The sequence below is a fragment of the Coregonus clupeaformis genome, chromosome 23 (genome assembly GCF_020615455.1).
Source record: "Coregonus clupeaformis isolate EN_2021a chromosome 23, ASM2061545v1, whole genome shotgun sequence".
NCBI classification, from domain to species: domain Eukaryota; kingdom Metazoa; phylum Chordata; class Actinopteri; order Salmoniformes; family Salmonidae; genus Coregonus; species Coregonus clupeaformis.
In genome coordinates, this window is record NC_059214.1 from 4,832,809 (window position 1) to 4,853,475 (window position 20,667).

The 20,667-nt window shown below is 43.9% G+C and overlaps 1 protein-coding gene across 1 annotated transcript in view; it reads right to left on the reverse strand.

Moving 5' to 3' along the window:
- The window catches only part of LOC121536376 (unconventional myosin-XVI), a 179,804-nt gene that overhangs the window by 145,022 nt on the left and 14,115 nt on the right, over positions 1 to 20,667 (reverse strand). Inside the window, exons 2-6 of the mRNA XM_041843646.2 lie at positions 16,077 to 16,147; positions 14,743 to 14,886; positions 6,749 to 6,857; positions 1,167 to 1,291; positions 652 to 777 (exon numbers count right to left, since the gene is read on the reverse strand). Of these exons, the coding sequence (XP_041699580.2) occupies positions 652 to 777; positions 1,167 to 1,291; positions 6,749 to 6,857; positions 14,743 to 14,886; positions 16,077 to 16,147 (575 nt within the window). The remainder of the gene's footprint in view (positions 1 to 651; positions 778 to 1,166; positions 1,292 to 6,748; positions 6,858 to 14,742; positions 14,887 to 16,076; positions 16,148 to 20,667) is intronic.

Below are 20,667 nucleotides of genomic sequence, written 5' to 3' on the forward strand. Positions count from 1 at the left end.
TAGCCAACCAATACTGGGCTATAAACTAGCCAGCCAATACTGGTCTATAAACTAGCCAGCCAATACTGGTCTATAAACTAGCCAACCAATACTGGTCTATAAACTAGCCAGCCAATACTGGTCTATAAACTAGCCACCCAATACTGGTCTATAAACTAGCCAGCCAATTCTGGTCTATAAACTAGCCATCCAATACTGGTCTATAAACTAGCCAGCCAATTCTGGTCTATAAACTATCCATCCAATACTGGTCTATAAACTAGCCATCCAATACTGGTCTATAAACTAGCCAGCCAATACTGGTCTATAAACTAGCCAGCCAATTCTGGTCTATAAACTAGCCATCCAATACTGGTCTATAAACTAGCCAGCCAATTCTGGTCTATAAACTAGCCATCCAATACTGGTCTATAAACTAGCCAGCCAATACTGGTCTATAAACTAGCCAACCAATACTGGTCTATAAACTAGCCACCCAATACTGGTTTATAAACTATAAACTATAAATTATATATGCCAAGCCAATTGTTAAACATTCTACATTCCCATTTTAGAAAACTGTTCATTCACTAAACCAAGTCTTGATCACTTTACCTCTATGGATCTGACAGGAGTGGATAGGTGAATGTACAGTGATATGACAGTCAGTACCTGTCCATATTTGGCAGCCAGGTGGAGAGGTGTCCAATAGCTGTTGTCGGAGGGCTGAGGGTCCGCCCCATGCTCCAGCAGCACAGACACCACCTCCCTGTAGCCGCTAGCACACGCTATGTGGAGCTAGAGAGAGAAGGAGAGAGAAGGAGAAAGAGCGAGAAGGAGAGAGAGGGTTAAATAAACACATTACACATACAAATCTACTGTATACAGAAATTGATATAGAGTATGAGAGCGTGAGAAAGATAGATAGAGAGGGCGAGAGAGAGAGAAAGAGAGAGAGAGAGAGAGAGAGAGAGAGAGAGAGAGAGAGAGAGAGAGAGAGAGAGAGAGAGAGAGAGCGAGAGAGAGAGAGAGAGAGAGAGAGAGAGAGCGAGAGCGAGAGAGAGAGGGAGAGGGAGAGGGAGAGAGAGACAGAGAGAGACAGAAAGAGACAGAGAGAGAGAGAAAGAGAGAGAGACAGAGAAAGACAGAGAGAGAGAGATAATAGAGAAGTACAGGTAGGTACTCACCAGAGTGACCCCGTCATCGTTGCGTAGGTTGAGACTGCCCCCGCTGGAGACAAGTTGTCTAACATCAGACAACATGGTGCTGGGCCTCTGGGTACGCATGGTGTGCATGGATGACACATCTACACCTGGAATAACACAACAACACACACATCTTAATACAGCAAACACACACCCCATGCACACACACACATACTGTATGTGACCCATTACAGAATGCTGGGCGTATGACGCACATTACTACTTCACAGGAGAGGCATTTAAAAAATAAAATCAAAATGCGCTTTTTTTCAGAAATGCCTTCTTGAACGTGAACTTTCATGTGCCTCATTAACAAACTAGTCATCTGTAAATATAAATAAAATGTAAAATCACAAAGCTGTTTATTTGAAAGATCCATTGGATTTACTAATATTTTCATCATGGACTACATGCAAAGTGTAGCTACAGATTTCAATACCAGTGTTTTGATTTGTACAGACTACAGAGACATCATCAATATTATTTTTGTGTTTTTGTTGCCGTAGCGATAGCTATTGATTATATATTGGTCTGTGTTTCTCTCTAATAAGCACTGCACCACAGAGGGGGTAACCCATGGTAACCATGGAACTTCTCGCCATGGATTCATTGGTTTTCCGCGGTAACCATAGTAGCTTCCGGCTTGGATCCATGAAAATCTCAAGGAATGTTTTCTGTTATTTCACTGAACACTAGAAAACAGCACCATCAATTATGAATCGATCAACTGATCGACTCTGGTCAATGACCACAGACCTCAGGGGTGACTAGGTGAAGTATAGCCCATCAGTCTTTACACCACCCACCCACTCTACTCTGTGGAGTCTTATGCTGGCATGCTCAATTCTAATTAGTGGAGTGCATATAGGAATGGACAGGGATAGGCCATAGGGTATGTGGCCTGTACATGAGACTGCATGAGAGACTTGAGGAGGGTACTACATAATGTAGCCATGTTACTAGGGCAACAGAGACTTCCAGAGTGTGGCATGGTAGTGTGCCACAGTAGGAAGTGGAGAGAGAGGCCGGATGTGGGCATAAGGGGATAGATAGCAGCTATAGGGGGTTTGGGATGAGGGGAGGGGCCGTGATGGCATGGGGGAGCAAGGGACACTCCACACAGGTCACATGTCACAGGTCACAGGCAGGTGGGGCTGAGATGCAGGTGTGTGTGTTGTAGAGTGATATCTGAGGTGACTTCTGAGGTCCCATGTGACTAAAGACGGATGAGCTAGGGCAGGACTGCCCAACCCTGTTCCTGGAGACCTACCGTCCTGTAGGTTTTTGCTCCAACCCTAATCTAGCACACCTGATTCTAATAATTAGCAGGTTAATAAGATGAACCAGGTTAGTAACACCTGGGGTTGTAGCGAAAACCTACAGAAGGGTAGCTCTTCAGGAACAGGGTTGGGCAGTCCTGAGCTAGGGGGATCTTTCTGTCATTCTCTTCCTCTCTCCCTCTCCCTCCCTCCCCTTTGTCTGTATTTCAGTCTCTACTCCATCTGTACTGTCATCTCTCTCTCCCTCCCTTCCATGTGTCTGTATTTCAGTCTCTACTCCATCTGTACTGTCATCTCTCTCTCCCTCCCTCCCATGTGTCTGTATTTCAGTCTCTACTCCATCTGTACTGTCATCTCTCCTCTTTTCTCTTTGTCATTTTCTGTCTCATCTCGTTCTCTCTCCATCTCTGTTGACCTTCTCCATTCCCTGCTGGAGTGAGGTATTCTACTATCAGTCAGCCTGAGGGAGAACTTCACCTTCGCACACACCAGGCCCACACACACACACACACACACACACACCGGCCCCAACACACACACACATACCGGCCCCCACATACACACACACACACACCGGCCCACACACACACACACAACATGCCTCACAGGAGGAGTGATGACCGTAGCTCTTTGGGAAATGTAAAGTGGGTCAGAAACACAAGGCAGAGGACGTTAACTGAAAAGACAGATACATGAATATCAGAGCGTACTGTAAGCTCATGTCACGTTTGTACTGTGGGGTCTGCAAAAGAAAGTTATCAACAGTATCTTCACAAGATGACGAGTGCATAAAAAAAGTTAGAACAGATGACAGCTGACTGTTGTTTCTATTCAGTTGCACATTGTCGGACATGAGGATGTGTGGTGGGACTGAGGGTGGGACTGTGGGTGGGACTGAGGGTGGGACTGAGGGAGAGCGGGAGAGTGGAGAGAGGAAGAGTGGAGAGAGGGAGAGTGGAGAGAGGGAGAGTGGAGAGAGTAAGGGTGGAGAGAGGAAGAGAGGAGAGAGGGAGAGTGGGGGTAGAGGGAGAGAGGGAGAGTGGAGAGAGGAAGAGTGGAGAGAGGGAGAGTGGGGGTAGAGGGAGAGGGAGAGTGGAGGGAGGGAGAGTGGAGAGAGGAAGATATGAGAGATGGAGAGTGGAGAGAGAGCGAGTGGAGAGAGGAAAAGTGGAGAGAGGAAGAGTGGAGAGGGAGAGTGGAGAGAGGAAGAGGAGAGAGGGAGAGTGGAGAGAGAGAGTGGAGAGAGATAGTGGAGAGAGGGAGAGTGGAGAGAGGAAGAGTGGAGAGAGGGACAGTGGAGAGAGGGAGAGTGGAGAGAGGAAGAGAGGAGAGTGGAGAGAGGGAGGGCGGAGAGAGGGAGAGAGTGAGAGTGGAGAGAGGAAGAGAGGAGAAAGATAGAGAGGAGAGAGGGTGAGTGGAGCGAGGGAGAGTGGAGCAAGGGAGTGGAGCATGGAGAGAGGGAGAGTGGAAAGAGGGAGAGTGGAGAGTGGAGAGAGGGAGAGATGGAGAGTGGAGAGAGGGGGAGTGGAAAGAGGGAGAGAGGAGAGAGGAGAGAGAGAGAGTGGAAAGAGGGAGATTGGAGAGAGGGAGAGAGGAGAGAGAGAGAGTGGAAAGAGGGAGATTGGAGAGAGGGTGAGTGGAAAAAGGGAGAGAGGAAAGAGGGAGAGTGAAAGAGAGGGAGAGTGGGGGTATAGGAGGAACTCTCCAGCTAGCTCTCACAGTCTCACGTCAGAATTAGACGCTTATCCATGTTTCTCAAACATTACATTTCGAAGTTGTTGCAAGCATTGAATTTCGAAGTGTTTAAGGTTAAGTTTAGGCATGAACTCCAAATGTTTAAGGTTAGGGTTAAGGTTTGGGATAGGCTTGAAAAAAACAAACATGCAAAAACAATTTCCCATCGCTGGATTCAAACTTGCAACCTTTAGAATCAGAGTCAGATGCTTACGCCCATCCACCATCACCACCCATAGCAAAACCAAAACCTACTTGAAGCTAACAGCGTTCACTGTTGCCCCTAGCGTCCGGTTTCCACGTCATCTCCTGATGTCTGAGGACATGGATGGATGTCGTATACTGACTTTTATCTCGAGTGACCTGGCTGGAACTCTCCCCCACACTGTAATGATAAATCACCATACGCCTGATGCTACCCTGGGGATGGAGGGAGAGGTGAGGATGGTATATGGTCCACCCTCCGTCAGGCTGTCATCCCCCTCTCCCTCTCTCCATCCATCCATCTATCCGTGCTCTGTATTGATGGAGGGGCTAAGTGGCTTTTACTCTGAGGCAGATGGATGGTGTCTGTAAAGGACCAACAGTGCTATCTATTACTGCTGCTAATACATTAGCAGGTTAGGGCCTCCAATACCCTGCCAGGGAGCTGGACCATAACCATCAGTCTGAGTTGAGTTGAGCTATAGTTAGATATGGACACAGTGTGCTGGTATTAGCCGGGCTGGTTTGGATTGGATTGACTGGGCTAGACTACGCTGGATAGGGCTGGATATGGCTGGGCTAGGTTGGACTGGGCTCGCCTTGGCTGGGCTGGACTAAGTTGGGCTGGGCTGGATAGGGCTGGATAGGGCTAGATAGGCCTGGGCTGGATAGGGCTGGATTGGACCCACACACACACAAACACACACACAAAAACCCACACACAGTATAGAGACCTTTTCCTCTGTCAATACGTCAGCCAACCATCCGTGGGAACATTCCTTCTCATTCAGTCTGTCTCCTCATCTTGTGTTATAATTGTGTGTGGACATGACTTATGATCTGTTGAATGTCTCATTTTCAAATTAAGACATTATCTCTTTCAGTAATTTTCCCACTTTAGTCTCTTTCTTTAACTGCCGCCATAAGATGCAAATGAGCACTACAGCAGGCAGTAAATTAACACACAGAGACGTTATATGGACTAGAACAAAATGTCACACTGCCGAAATAATAGGTCCTCAACCAGAGTCATTGTGTGTGGGTGGAAACTTGGCAAAGATAGAAAAAAATACTATTCACTGGAGGAAAGATGGTGGTCCGCTCCCAAGGACTGTGGGCTCTCGTTCTCCGTGGCCGACGTGAGTAACACATTTAAGCATGTTAACCCTCGCAAGACTGTCGACCAAGACGGTATCCCTAGCCGTGTCCTCAGAGCATGCGCAGACCAGCTGGCTGGAGTGTTTACTCTCCCTATCTCAGTCTGCTGTCCCCACTTGCTTCAAGATGTCCACCATAGTTCCTGTACCCAAGAAACCAAAGGTAACTGAACTAAATGACTATCGCCCCGTAACACTCACTTCTGTCATCATGAAGTGCTTTGAGAGGCTAGTTAAGGATCATATCATCTCCACCTTACCTGACACCCTAGACCCACTTAAATTTGCATACCGCCCCAATAGCGCCACAGATTATGCAATCACCATCGCACTGCACACTGCCCTATCCCATCTGGACAAGATGAATACCTATGTAAGAATGCTGTTCATTGACTATAGCTCAGCCTTCAACACCATAGCACCCTCCAAGCTCATCATTAAGCTCGAGGCCCTGGGTCCTGGACTTCCTGAAGGGTCGCCCCCAGGTGGTGAAGGTAGGAAACAACACCACCACTACGCTGATCCTCAACACAGGGGCCCCACAAGGGTGCGTGCTCAGCCCCCTCCTGTACTCCCTGTTCACCCATGACTGCATGGCCACGCACGCCTCTAACTCAATCATCAAGTAAAAAACGTTTTTTGCTTTGTCATTATCGGGTATTGTGTGTAGATTGATGAGGAAAAAAAAACAATTTTCATCAATTTTAGAATAAGGCTGTAACGTAACAAAATGTGGAAAAAGTCAAGGGGTCTGAATACTTTCCAAATGCACTGTATGTACATAGGCATGGAATCACTGGTTACTTTAAATGGAACACTAGTGACTTTAATAATGTTCACATACTGTTTAACTAATTTCATATGTATATCATGTATTCTACTGTATTTTAGTCAATGCCACTCAGACATTGTTCGTCCTAATATTTATATATTTCTTTAATCCATACTTTTACTTTTAGATTTCTGTGTCTTGTTGTGAATTGTTAGATACTACTGCACTGTTGGAGCTAGGAATACAAGCATTTCGCTACACCCACAATAACATCTGCTAAATATGTGTATGTGACCAATTAAATTTGATTTGATTTGATTTATATGAACATTTATGCAAAATCGACAATAGGGCTACAACACAACACAACAACACAACACAACACAAAAGTAAATCCTGTGAGGAGTGTTGTGTTACCATTTTCCTCTAGGTGTTTTCGGAGGATGTAGCTGGTCTCGGTTCCCTCGATGGTGTAGTCCAGTGGAATGTTCCCGTTCACATCCTGGAGTAGAACGTTCACCCCAGCCTTCCAGAACACACGGAATGTTCGGAACCCACCATAGAACGAGAAGAGGAGGGAGGGAGAGAAACACAAATAAATGGAGTGGTTTCTCAGGTCATTCATCAGAGGGGGATCGATGATAAAGTACGCCCAATTATCAGGCCCTCCCAGCAGTGTGTACCTGAGGAGAACCACAGGGACATTAACACTCAATAGAGTGAATTAAACAACCCTTTAAATATGGGACTGTGGGGGCCCAAGGGCAGGGACGTGTATGTGCACAACTCTGCCTTTTTCGTCTCTCTCTCTCTTTCCCTCTTTTTCTCGATCTATTTCCCCTCTTTCCCTCTCTTTAACTTACTGAAAGTGGAACTGACAGCATTTTAGCAACATGAAATCTTATTAAAATCTGTTCATATACAGTCCCTGGAAGAATATGACACTTGTTTATTTTTTATTTTTTACATTTTCTGACAAGCAAGCACTTAGATATGGTCATTTTCACATTTTCATAAATTCTTAGAATGTTTGGGAATGAGATATAGACAAAGGCATTTGTGAAAATTCTATAGCAATATTGAGTGGGTAAGTGGCTGTGCGTTGGACAACTAAAATACACCTAATAAAAACATCTGTCTTGTCCAGGACAGGAGTCAATGCAGATCGGTGCACCACAGCCAATCAGAGCTATAGTAGGCCTTGACGCAAATAAGTCATTTGCCACACGGGCCTGCCATCATTCACTTTGAACTGGACTAGCTATGTGTTTACAGGCAGTCGATCATTAGAAAGCATTCGCCAAAAGCCACACAATACACCTGATTAGAAAGCATTCGCCAAAAGCCACACAATACACCTGATTAGAAAGCATTCGCCAAAAGCCACACAATACACCTGATTGGATTTCTGCAAATATGTAAATACCACGGGAGTCCTCTATCATTTGGGAACTTTACAGTCCTATTGATCAAACAACCATGAAAAGGTAGGCTCTCTCTCCCTCAGTTATGCACATCAACAACAACAAGATCAACAACTAATGCTAGCCAGAGCAAGCTGAGCTAAAAGCTAACAAGGGATCATTAGATAAACCCTCTCAAACTTGTTTAGCTAGTTGGCCGTCAAAATTGCACTGATAAACGATGGGGATTAGTAGCCTGCTCGTCCTTCTGCAGTTTGCCTGCCAATGCATGCTTGTCCCAACCCACGTTTTGACAACTGAATGGGAATTTGCCTGCCTGCCTGCCCATTTGATCAACGGCAAATGCATTTGATTGACAACTAGCTAAGGGTGCTTTCATAAATTGCGGCCAGTGTGTCAGAGTGCGCGTTGGGTCGCTTGTAAATACAGAGCGTTGTAAGATTGTAAGACCTAATATAAAGAATGGAGGAAGAGGAATGCCTAGCCAAAGGACATAGGCTAGAGAGTGACTGCAAATGCTGAACCCCAAACCCCCAAATCTGCAGTCCAAACCCTTATATCTCAGAGCCCTGGACCCTTAAATGCAAACCACAAACACCTGGAACTTAAACAACCTGCAATTCATCAAAACAAATCTCAAAACACTAGGGAAACATCAGATATAATGTATCTACCCATCAATGGCAAGCAAATTAAAACACAATTCATTAAGTTAATCTGATGTATTTGTAATGTACCAATATTAAATATAGTGGTGAGGTCTGCATTTGGAATTTGCCCCTTTGTTTCTTTGGGTAAAGTGCCTACCCATCTCTATGGTCTGGTCTAGCAGGAGCTGTTGTTACTCATTAGCAGGGTTAGTTAGGGGTTAATGAATGTTACAATTAACATTCAACATCAGTTGGTGCTTTGTGTATATTCATGAGGAAGAGCTTATTGCTTTGAGACGGAGAGCAGAGAGAGATAAAAAGAGAGAGGCACAGAGACAACGAGGAAGAGAGAGAGAGAGGTAGAGAGAGAGATTGAAAGAGAGGAAGAGAGAGACAGAGAGAAAGAGAAAGAAAGACAAGAGAGAAAGAGAGAGCATGCCTAGCTGTCTGTTTTCATTCTTTTTTTTCATCCAGCCCAAATGTGCCAATCATACAGCCTTTCTGCAGGTGAGGGTTGGTTTCAGAAAACCAGAGCATGGTGAGGAACAGTCTGCATTTGTGTGTGTGTGTGTGTGTGTGTGTGTGTGTGTGTGCGTGTGTGTGTGTGTGTGTGTGTGTGTGTGTGTGTGTGTGTGTGTGTGTGTGTGTGTGTGTGTGTGTGTGTGTTCGTGTGTGCATGCATGCATATAGAGTAAATAGGAGAGAGGTGGTGTCCCTGACCTGTCATTCTGAGCTCCATGGTCAATTGGGGAATGTCCTAATGAAGACATCAGCTGACACAGCCTGCTGTGACTACAGCCAGACTACTACAGTAGGGTACCCAGCAAACCAAAATTAGTTATGTGAAAGTTCCCAGAACATCCGTTAGGTTGCCGCAAATGTTCTCATAACACAAAAACTGTCCAGTCGCGAGGATGATTATATAATGTTGTAAAAATGTGACAAGTTGTGACAAGTTGTGCTGACATTCAGATAATGTTTGTATCAGGGTGCACAAAACGTCCTTTGATGTTGCAAGAATGTTGACAGAACAACCTTTCTGAGTTCTTTAAAGGTTCCCAGAACATTTCATTAGGTTGTGGGAACAGTGTGTATACATTACAAGAGTTAGGTTCCCAAAACACAAAATATGCTCAGTTGTGATGACATTCAATGTTTTAAGTTAGGTTGCACAGGTCATTCCCTTAATGTCAGTTTTTATGACGTTCATAGCATATTTGTTTTAGGTTTAACATAATATTCCATTGATGTTCCAGGGATGTAGCTCAGTTGGTAGAGCATGGTGTTTGCAACGCCAGGGTTGTGGGTTCGATTCCCACGGGGGGGCAGTATGAAAAAAAATTATAATGTATGCACTTAGTAACTGTAAGTCGCTCTGGATAAGAGCGTCTGCTAAATGACTAAAATGTAAATGATGTTCTCGCTATATACATTTTACCTTGGTGGCGGTTAAATATAGGTACAATTGTCCTGACACCTCTGTTAGAAGGCTTGGTAATGACCAGTAGGAGACAGAACCAATTTATTTCAATTTCACCATTTTTTCCTAAAGAAACATGGTTAAAGAATATGTGGGCTTGAACCTGCAATCTTTAGCTCTGCAGCCCGATCATTAACCCTCTGCACCACCAGGTGATATCTAGCTAACTAGAACTTAACGGGAATCTTAGCTAATGTTCTGGGAATGTTCTTGGTTTGTGGGGTACTCACTACTCTACCTACTGGACTGGTTCTCCTGAGGATATCAACTGGGGCCTCTGGGGTTACAGTATAGTTAATGATGTATGCATGTGTTATTCATCATATTTCTTACCTAGCTGACATCTTGGCAGTCAATCATGCAGTGAAAGACAACTACACCATCTACAGATGTGAAAATACAGCACCAGCTGCCAGTCGAATGTGGCAGTATAAAGTAATACAAAGAGTAGTATGAGTTTGACCACCTCAACTTAATCCTAATGTAATCTTTGTTTGTAATAGCAACAATGTTAGATACAATGTATTAAAATAAATGATTTTATATGATATGACTACTAATTTATATCTCGGTACAGGGAGCCTATGATGTCTGCCATCCCATCAATTGAGACAGAGCATCATCTGTCTGACTGCAGATAATAACCGCTGAGACGTAGAAACGAACGGCATCCTATTGTCTCCCGGGTGCCAAGCGTGCAGTGAGGGGTTAACAAACTGACCTTGACACGCTCCACACTCACCGCCGCATTATGATGGATCAGTGTTCGTTGACCTGGCGACAGGAATCCGTTAACGCCGCAACATGCCCGTGTCATAATAGGCATTACTATGGCAACCTCAGTAGGATCCATACCAACAACAACAAAGAGGACTTGGTGGGATTGTCCCCTGGGATGGGGTTTCCACTAGATAGCACTGCCACAAAGTCAAAATTGGCTATGTTGTAAAAATTCATGAAAACAAACATTTGCTTTTTGGTCTTAATTTACATTACAGTTATAAGTGTGGTTATGGTTAAGGATAGGGTTAGATTTAAAAAATAGGCAGTGTTTATGACTTTGTGGCTGTGGTAACTAGTGACGTCCCTGGGATGGCTGTAGAGACAGTAGCCCCCTGGAGATGAACTTAAACACTTACATGTCCCTAAAGCTAGTTTCATGAGCTTAGAATGGACTCGCTATATACTCTAGGAGTGATCCACCATCACCACCTATATGAACTAATGCTCACCTACGCTACGCCAAATGAAATCATAGTTTTTAGGGAAGAAGTCAAATCCAAGACAGAAGAAAATACTGTAGGTTCCACTATTTTACCAGAGTTCAGACAATGGTCATGTACTTAGGTATTTAAAGACAAAAGTATTGGGGCTGATAAGTTCCAAGTGCCAAAAGTGGGTCAGTCTTCTATTGTAGTTTAACAGGGAATTATAAGACTCTAAACCAATCTAAAAGGAAGTTTCATAACAATAGCGGTTCCCAGGAGAACCACTTAATCACAATCTCCCATCTTAAGCCATGAGGAGTTAAGGAAGCCAGTAATATTAAGATGATTTCTGTAAGCCGTACTATCAAAACCCAGCACCAGACAGTCTGGAATTACACAACAGTAAGCACAAACTTCAAGGTTTACTCAAAACTTTCAGAACAAGTGTGTTAGCGAGGTTGGTTAACAACTCAGCGTGACACATCAGAGGAGCACTCCAGACAGACAAGACAGAGACAGGCCCTGCCTTCCAACTTTTCAGGACGCAACCTCCAACAATACACTGATTTAAAAGCATAACAGAGAGAACTGAGATCATGGTAGGGATCGCTAGGGCACGCAACTGAAACAATTCAAAACGTTGTGCAATGGAAAGTCTGCTAAATGGCATATTATATTATTATTATTTAAAACTAAAACAAGCGTTTCTTATTGAACAAGTTCAATTAGTAACTCCTTGTTTCGTCCCGTGTTTTTCCGTTTGGTGCCTAGTTTATAGGCTGGGAGACGTTACAACAGAATGAGGACAACCTGCCAATTAGCCGCTAATCGACAATCGCTTATCTCCTCACTGCCTGCATGGGCCTTGTTAGCCATGCAAATCAGGAGAAACTAATTGGCACAATGAAATTAAATCAGATATGATAACGGACCAGCGATGCCACGATGGAGTCTAGGCTCTGAATAGGGAACTATAGTGACGCCATAGACTGAGATGGTTTCTACAGTCTAGGCCTACATCTAGAGTAGCAATCATGTTGTTTCTTCATAGTTGCTATTGTGGTTGCGGGCTATTTGATCATAAATGATCATTACTCTCATGGGGAATCAACATGAAGGAGCTGTAAATTAATGACCAATACATTGAAAGAAATAACTCACTACAACTCCCTCGTTATAATCAATTTAAACCGACTCATACATTTAATATAAGGCCAGATAGGTTTAGCATGCAGCAACACTACTCTGCTGTTGCCTATAGGCTCCTATCATATTTTAATAACCAAACGGAACATTTCCCAATGGCTAAAATCCCCTCCACTCCTCTGGCAGAGGAATTACCAGTCACACAGAGAGGCTAAATCCTGCCAGAAAGATGTTGGGAGACAGAGCAGTGCTCTGAGCTGGGAATGGGGGTTTGGAATGGGGCTGGAAACGGGGTTGGGAATATGATGGAGGGTATTGGGAGTGCATGGGATATTGGGAAGCTGTTTGCAATGTGGAGATATTTAGCATTAGCGCCATCAAACATAGAGAGGGGGGAGACAATAATGCTACCCCCCTCCTCCCCAATCACCAAGCCCCCTCCATCCCAGCGGATACAGCCATGGTCAGTGCTATCCGAGATCCTTGGAAATGTCCCTACACTAAACCCTAACTCTAACCTTAACCCCTACCCTAACCTTAACCATAACCCTTACCTAACCCTAACCCTTACCTTAAAGGAGTAGTTCACTATTTTACAATGTTAGATGGTTCCTCACACTGAAAGTAGTCAATTGGCCAGGAGAAACTGTAATTCATGTTTCAGTTTTCTGTAAACAGCCATTACAAACTTCAGCTAACTTTAGCAACCGCTAGCTAAAAATCTATGGAAGCGATGGGGGCATGTGAACATGTTTAAAAATATAATGTCCAAATAACCTGAAATCAACTCCATATTTGGTTTGATGTTACTTAAAGGTGATTTGGCCTTTAAAAAAAAATATGCTTCAATGGGGTAGGGACCTATTTACATTTACATTTTAGTCATTTAGCAGACGCTCTTATCCAGAGCGACTTACAGTTAGTGAGTGCATACATTATTTTTCATACTGGCCCCCCGTGGGAATCGAACCCACAACCCTGGCGTTGCAAACGCCATGCTCTACCAACTGAGCTACATCCCTGCCTGTCACACCCTGGCTCTGGGACTCTTATATGTTGAGCCAGGGTGTGTAGATTCTATGTGTTTGTGTTTCTATGTTAGGATCTAGTTCATGTGTATCTATGTTGGCCGGGGTGGTTCTCAATCAGAGGCAACGAGAATCAGCTGTTGCTTGTTGTCTCTGATTGGGAACCATACTTAGGCAGCCTGTTTGGCACAGTGTATTGTGGGATCTTGTTCCGTGTCGCGGCCGGCAACGACAGAGCCTGGATACTGCAGAACACCAGACCTGACCCAAACCTCTCTGATAGACCTAATACTGCAGAACACCAGACCTGACCCAAACCTCTCTGATATACCTAATACTGCAGAACACCAGACCTGACCAAAACCTCTCTGATAGTCTAATACTGCAGAACACCAGACCTGACCCAAACCCCTCTGATAGACCTAATACTGCAGAACACCAGACCTGACCCAAACCCCTCTGATAGACCTAATACTGTAGAACACCAGACCTGACCCAAACCTCTCTGATAGTCCTAATACTGCAGAACACCAGACCTGACCCAAACCCCTCTGATAGTCTAATACTGTAGAACACCAGACCTGACCCAAACCTATCTGATAGTCCTAATACTGCAGAACACCAGACCTGACCCAAACCCCTCTGATAGTCTAATACTGTAGAACACCAGACCTGACCCAAACCCCTCTGATAGACCTAATACTGTAGAACACCAGACCTGACCCAAACCCCTCTGATAGACCTAATACTGTAGAACACCAGACCTGACCCAAACCTCTCTGATAGTCTAATACTGTAGAACACCAGACCTGACCCAAACCCCTCTGATTGTCCTAATACTGCAGAACACCAGACCTGACCCAAACCTATCTGATAGTCCTAATACTGCAGAACACCAGACCTGACCCAAACCTCTCTGATTGTCCTAATACTGTAGAACACCAGACCTGACCCAAACCTCTCTGATTGTCCTAATACTGCAGAACACCAGACCTGACCCAAACCTCTCTGATATACCTAATACTGTAGAACACCAGACCTGACCCAAACCCCTCTGATTGTCTAATACTGCAGAACACCAGACCTGACCCAAACCCCTCTGATTGTCTAATACTGCAGAACACCAGACCTGGCCCAAACCTCTCTGATAGTCCTAATACTGCAGAACACCAGACCTGGCCCAAACCCCTTTTACAGTCTAATACTGCAGAACACCAGACCTGGCCCAAACCCCTTTTACAGTCTAATACTGCAGAACACCAGACCCGACCCAAACCCCTCTGGACTGACCCCCATAGGAAAATATTGTTTTGATGTTGTGATGCTAAATGTAGACATTCACATCCAACGGGTGTCTCACATCAGGCGTGTGTGTGTGTGTTGATGGTGTGTGTGTGTGTGTGTGTGTGTGTTGATGGTGTGTGTGTGTGTGTTGATGGTGTGTGTGTGTGTGTGTGTGTGTGCATGTTTCTCACCAGCAATAGCAGCAGCACCATGTCGGCGTGGTCACACACACATGCTACGTGCAGGGCTGTCCAGAGGTCCTCATCCTGCAGGTTAACGTTTAGCCCTCGCTCAATCAAAACCTCTGCAGCAAACACGTTGTCATGGCGAGCACACTATAGGATAGCGAGAGAGAGAGAGACAGATGAAGAGAGAGAGAAAGGGAGAAAGAAAGAGATAGTGAGGAAGAGAGAGAGAGGTGGTTGGATAATGGTGAGACAATTCAAATTGTTGTTTGTTTTTCAATTACAGTACCATTTCTGCTGAGGCCTGGTTAGTTAAATGTTCTACAGTCCAGTGAACATTCAATATTTCTTTGCATGCATGGATGAAATGTATAATACAGTACATTTAATAAAAACTCATATCACCATGTTGGCTGTAACATTTAATTGTCATAATGTGTACAGTATGGGAAAAATCTAAGTACTGAAAAACAACAGGTGGATGTTTTTGTGTGTTTGTGTGTGTGTGTGTGTGTGTGTGTGTGTGCGTGTGTGTGCAGGGCTGGCTTTAGCCTTTTGGGTGCCCTAAGCAAGATTTTGTTGAGGGGGCCCTCCACCTCGCAGCAAAACATTTTAGTGGCCCCCCTTTTGATGCCGGAGAGAAAACTTTACATTTGAAAGTTCATTTTCTGCAATTCTACCAATTTTGCCATGGGGTGGAGAGAACATTTAATTTTAAAAGGGAATAACATCACATTTCATCTCTGACTCATTGTTGGACTGTCTGTCAAAGTGCAAACCTCTCTCACTCAGGTAGAGCGAGGTAGAGCTAGAACGAGAGCTACGTCCCTGAGTCAGAGATGTGCACACGTTGACAGACAGTCCAACAACGAGTCAAGAGGGATTTAGAAACATAGACACATTTTCTAAATTTGCCATTATTCCCCTTTAAAGCTAATTTCCTACAATTCTACACATTTTGCCATGTTAATATGATATCTGAGTGAGAGTTGCTAACAAAATCAATGGGGAACCCCTGGAGGTCAAGGCCCCTAGGCATGTGCCTTGCGTGCCCGGTCAGTTTTCAGCCATGATTACAAACATTTTAGATAGTTGTCTAGACTAACTACCAATCAAAAAATGTACATGTCTAATTGTAAGCTAATTGAGTGACATAAGAAGACATCAACTGCTGATGCAAAACCACATTTCTAAATTGCATCTGTTGTATTCTACTATTCTAACTGTCAATTGTAAGTTGAGACCCAAACTGAGGACGCTTCTGTTGCTTATTCCTGGAGCCGGCCCTGTGTGTGTGTGTGTGTGTGTGTGTGTGTGTGTGTGTGTGTGTGTGTTCTTACCAGGTGTAGAAGAGAACCTCCAGAGGAGATAGGCGTGTTGGGGTCAGCTCCCTCCTTCAGCAGACGCAGCACTGCAACATAGAAAAGAGAGAGAAATATTAGTTTATATATTACACACCTATAAACCACAACATGTGGATGTAGTAACAACAGAGATAGACAGGAAAATATTGACAGCAGAAGAAGAAAATAACAGATAAACAATATTACTTGAAATGAAGCGTTATTGGAAAAACCTACAAACAGTGTATTTTTCCAATAAACCTGCAAGCGTAAATGCACGCATTACAGCTTCCTACTCTCCAGTATAATCCCCTGTGTGTGGCTTGTACAGTGGGGAAAAAAAGTATTTAGTCAGCCACCAATTGTGCAAGTTCTCCCACTTAAAAAGATGAGAGAGGCCTGTAATTTTCATCATAGGTACACGTCAACTATGACAGACAAAATGAGGAAAAAAAATCCAGAAAATCACATTGTATGATTTTTTATGAATTTATTTGCAAATTATGGTGGAAAATAAGTATTTGGTCAATAACAAAAGTTTCTCAATACTTTTTTATATACCCTTTGTTGGCAATGACACAAGTCAAACGTTTTCTGTAAGTCTTCACAAGGTTTTCACACACTGTTGCTGGTATTTTGGCCCATTCCTCCATGCAGATCTCCTCTAGAGCAGTGATGTTTTGGGGCTGTCGCTGGGCAACACGGACTTTCAACTCCCTCCAAAGATTTTCTATGGGGTTGAGATCTGGGGACTGGCTAGGCCACTCCAGGACCTTGAAATGCTTCTTACGAAGCCACTCCTTCGTTGCCCGGGCGGTGTGTTTAGGATCATTGTCATGCTGAAAGACCCAGCCACGTTTCATCTTCAATGCCCTTTCTGATGGAAGGAGGTTTTCACTCAAAATCTCACGATACATGGCCCCATTCATTCTTTCCTTTACACGGATCAGTCGTCCTGGTCCCTTTGCAGAAAAACAGCCCCAAAGCATGATGTTCCCACCCCCATGCTTCACAGTAGGTATAGTGTTCTTTGGATGCAACTCAGCATTCTTTGTCCTCCAAACACGACGAGTTGAGTTTTTACCAAAAAGTTATATTTTGGTTTCATCTGACCATATGACATTCTCCCAATCCTCTTCTGGATCATCCAAATGCACTCTAGCAAACTTCAGACGGCCTGGACATGTACTGGCTTAAGCAGGGGGACACGTCTGGCACTGCAGGATTTGAGTCCATGGCGGCGTAGTGTGTTACTGATGGTAGGCTTTGTTACTTTGATCCCAGCTCTCTGCAGGTCATTCACTAGGTCCCCCCGTGTGGTTCTGGGATTTTTGCTCACCGTTCTTGTGATCATTTTGACCCCACGGGGTGAGATCTTGCGTGGAGCCCCAGATCGAGGGAGATTATCAGTGGTCTTGTATGTCTTCCATTTCCTAATAATTGCTCCCACAGTTGATTTCTTCAAACCAAGCTGCTTACCTATTGCAGATTCAGTCTTCCCAGCCTGGTGCAGGTCTACAATTTTGTTTCTGGTGTCCTTTGACAGCTCTTTGGTCTTGGCCATAGTGGAGTTTGGAGTGTGACTGTTTGAGGTTGTGGACAGGTGTCTTTTATACTGATAACAAGTTCAAACAGGTGCCATTAATACAGATAACGAGTGGAGGACAGAGGAGCCTCTTAAAGAAGAAGTTACAGGTCTGTGAGAGCCAGAAATCTTGCTTGTTTGTAGGTGACCAAATACTTATTTTCCACCATAATTTGCAAATAAATTCATAAAAAATCCTATAATGTGATTTTCTGGATTTTTTTTCTCAAGTTGTCTGTCATAGTTAACGTGTACCTATGATGAAAATTACAGGCCTCTCTCATCTTTTTAAGTGGGAGAACTTGCACAATTGGTGGCTGACTAAATACTTTTTTTTCCCCACTGTACTCTGTGTGCCCTAGAGGAGTCAGTCAGTCATCAGTCAGTCAGTCTGTCAGTCAGTCATTAGTCATCAGTCAGTCAGTTGTCAGTCAGTCAGTCATCAGTCAGTCAGTCAATCTGTCAGTCAGTCATTAGTCATCAGTCAGTCAGTTGTCAGTCAGTCAGTAATCAGTCAGTCATCAGTCAGTCAGTTATCAGTCAGTTATCAGTCAGTTATCAGTCAGTCAGTCAGTCATCAATCATCAGTCAGTCAGTCACCAGTCAGTCAGTCAGGTATCAGTCAGTCAGTTATCAGTTAGTTATCAGTCAGTCAGTCATCAGTCAGTCAGTCATCAGTCAGTGAGTCATCAGTCAGTTATCAGTCAGTCAGTCATCAGTCAGTCAGTCATCAGTCAGTCATCAGTCAGTCAGTCAGTTAACAGTTAGTCATCAGTCAGTCAGTCATCAGTCAGTCAGTCATCAGTCAGTCAGTCAGTCAGTCAGTAAGTCAGTAAGTCAGTAAGTCAGTCAGTTATCAGTCAGTCAGTTATCAGTTGGTTATTAGTCAGTCAGTCATCAGTCAGTCAGTCATCAGTTATTAGTCAGTCAGTCATCAATCCGTCATCTGTCAGTCATCAGTCAGTCAGTCAGTTATCAAGCATCAGTCAGTCAGTCAGTCAGTCAGTTATCAGTCAGTTATCAGACGTCAGTCAGTTATCAGTCAGGCAGTCAGAGTGTATCAGAGTGTGTGAGCTCACTACCATTACAGCAGCAGGTGTGATAGGTGGAGCGCCTGCCTGGATACACACGGCTCACTCCCTCACGTCACATCATATTACATCAGCTCTACTGAGCCAGAGTGCACTGCACTAACACACTGACACAGATATGTAGTATCTACATCATGCACCACACACTGACACAGATCTGATCATTCTGCTCTACAAACCGTCATCTATTTGACTGTACTCACACAGACATACAGTACCAGTCAAACGTTTGGACACACCTACTCATTTTTTCTTTATTTTTACTATTTTCTACATTGTAGAATAATAGTGAAGACATCAAAACTATGAAATAACACATATGGAATCATGTAGTAACCAGAAAATGTTAAACAAATCAAAATATATTTTAGATTTTAGATTCTTCAAAGTAGCCACCCTTTGCCTTGATGACAGCTTTGCACACTCTTGGCATTCTCTCAACCAGCTTCATGAGGAATACTTTTCCAACAGTCTTGAAGGAGTTCCCACATATGCTGTGCACTTGTTGGCTGCTTTTCCTTCACTCTGCGGTCCAACTCATTCCAAACCATCTCAATTGGGTTGAGGTCAGGTGATTGTGGAGGCCAGGTCATCTGATGCAGCACTCCATCACTCTCCTTGGTCAAATAGCCCTTACACAGCCTGGAGGTGTGTTTTGTGGCATTGTCCTGTTGAAAAACAAATGATAGCCCCACTAAGCGCAAACCAGATGGGATGGCGTATCGCTGCAGAATGCTGTGGTAGCCATGCTGGTTAAGTGTGCCTTGAGTTCTAAATTCACTGACAGTGTCACCAGCAAAGCACCCCCACACCATCACACCTCCTCCTCCATGCTTCACGGTGGGAAATACACATGCAGAGATCATCCGTTCACCTACTCTGCGTCTCACAAAGACACGGCGGTTGGAACCAAAAATCTCAAATTTTATTTCCTCCGGTCTAATGTTCATTGCTCGGGTTTCTTGGCCCAAGCAAGTCTCTTCTTCTTATTGGTGTCCTTTAGTAATGGTTTATTTTCTGCAAATCTACCATGAAGGCCTGAGTCACGCAGTCTCCTCTGAACAGTTGATGTTGAGATGTGTCTGTTACTTGAACTCTGTAAAGCATTTATTTGGGCTGCAATCTGAGGTGCAGTTAATTCTAATGAACTTCTCCTCTGCAGCAGAGGTAACTCTGGGTCTTCTTTTCCTGTGGCAGTCCTCATGAGAGCCAGTTTCATCATAGCGCTTGATGGTTTCTGCGACTGCACTTTAAGAAACTTTCAAAGTTCTTGACATTTCCGGATTGACTGACCTTCCTGTCTTAAAGTAACGGTGGACTGTCGTTTCTCTTTGCTTATTTGAGCTGTTCTTGCCATAATATGGACTTGGTCTTTTACCAAATAGGGCTATCTTCTGTATACCCCCCCTACCTTGTCACAACACAACTGATTGGCTCAAACGCATTAAGAAGAAAATAAATTCCACAAATGAACTTTTAACAAGGCACACCTGTTAATTGAAATGCATTCCAGGTGACTACATCATGAAACTGGTTGAGAGAATGCCAAGAGTGTGCAAAGCTGTCATCAAGGCAAAGGGTGGCTCCTTTAAAGAATCTCAAATATAAGATATATTTGTATTTGTTTAACACTTTTTTGGTTACTACATGATTCCATATGTGTTATTTCATAGTTTTAATGTCTTCACTATTATTCTACAATGTAGAAAATAGTAAAAAATAAAGAAAAACCTTTGAGTAGGTGCCCAAACTTTTGATTTGTACTGTAGATCTGCTTTACAAAAAGCTGTACTCTATTAAGAAAGCAACACTGAACTGTTGATCCTTTACTCAAAGACTCACACAGATCTGGCCCAACCACTCCCAAACCACTCCCAAACCACTCCCAAACCACTCCCAAACCACTCCCAAA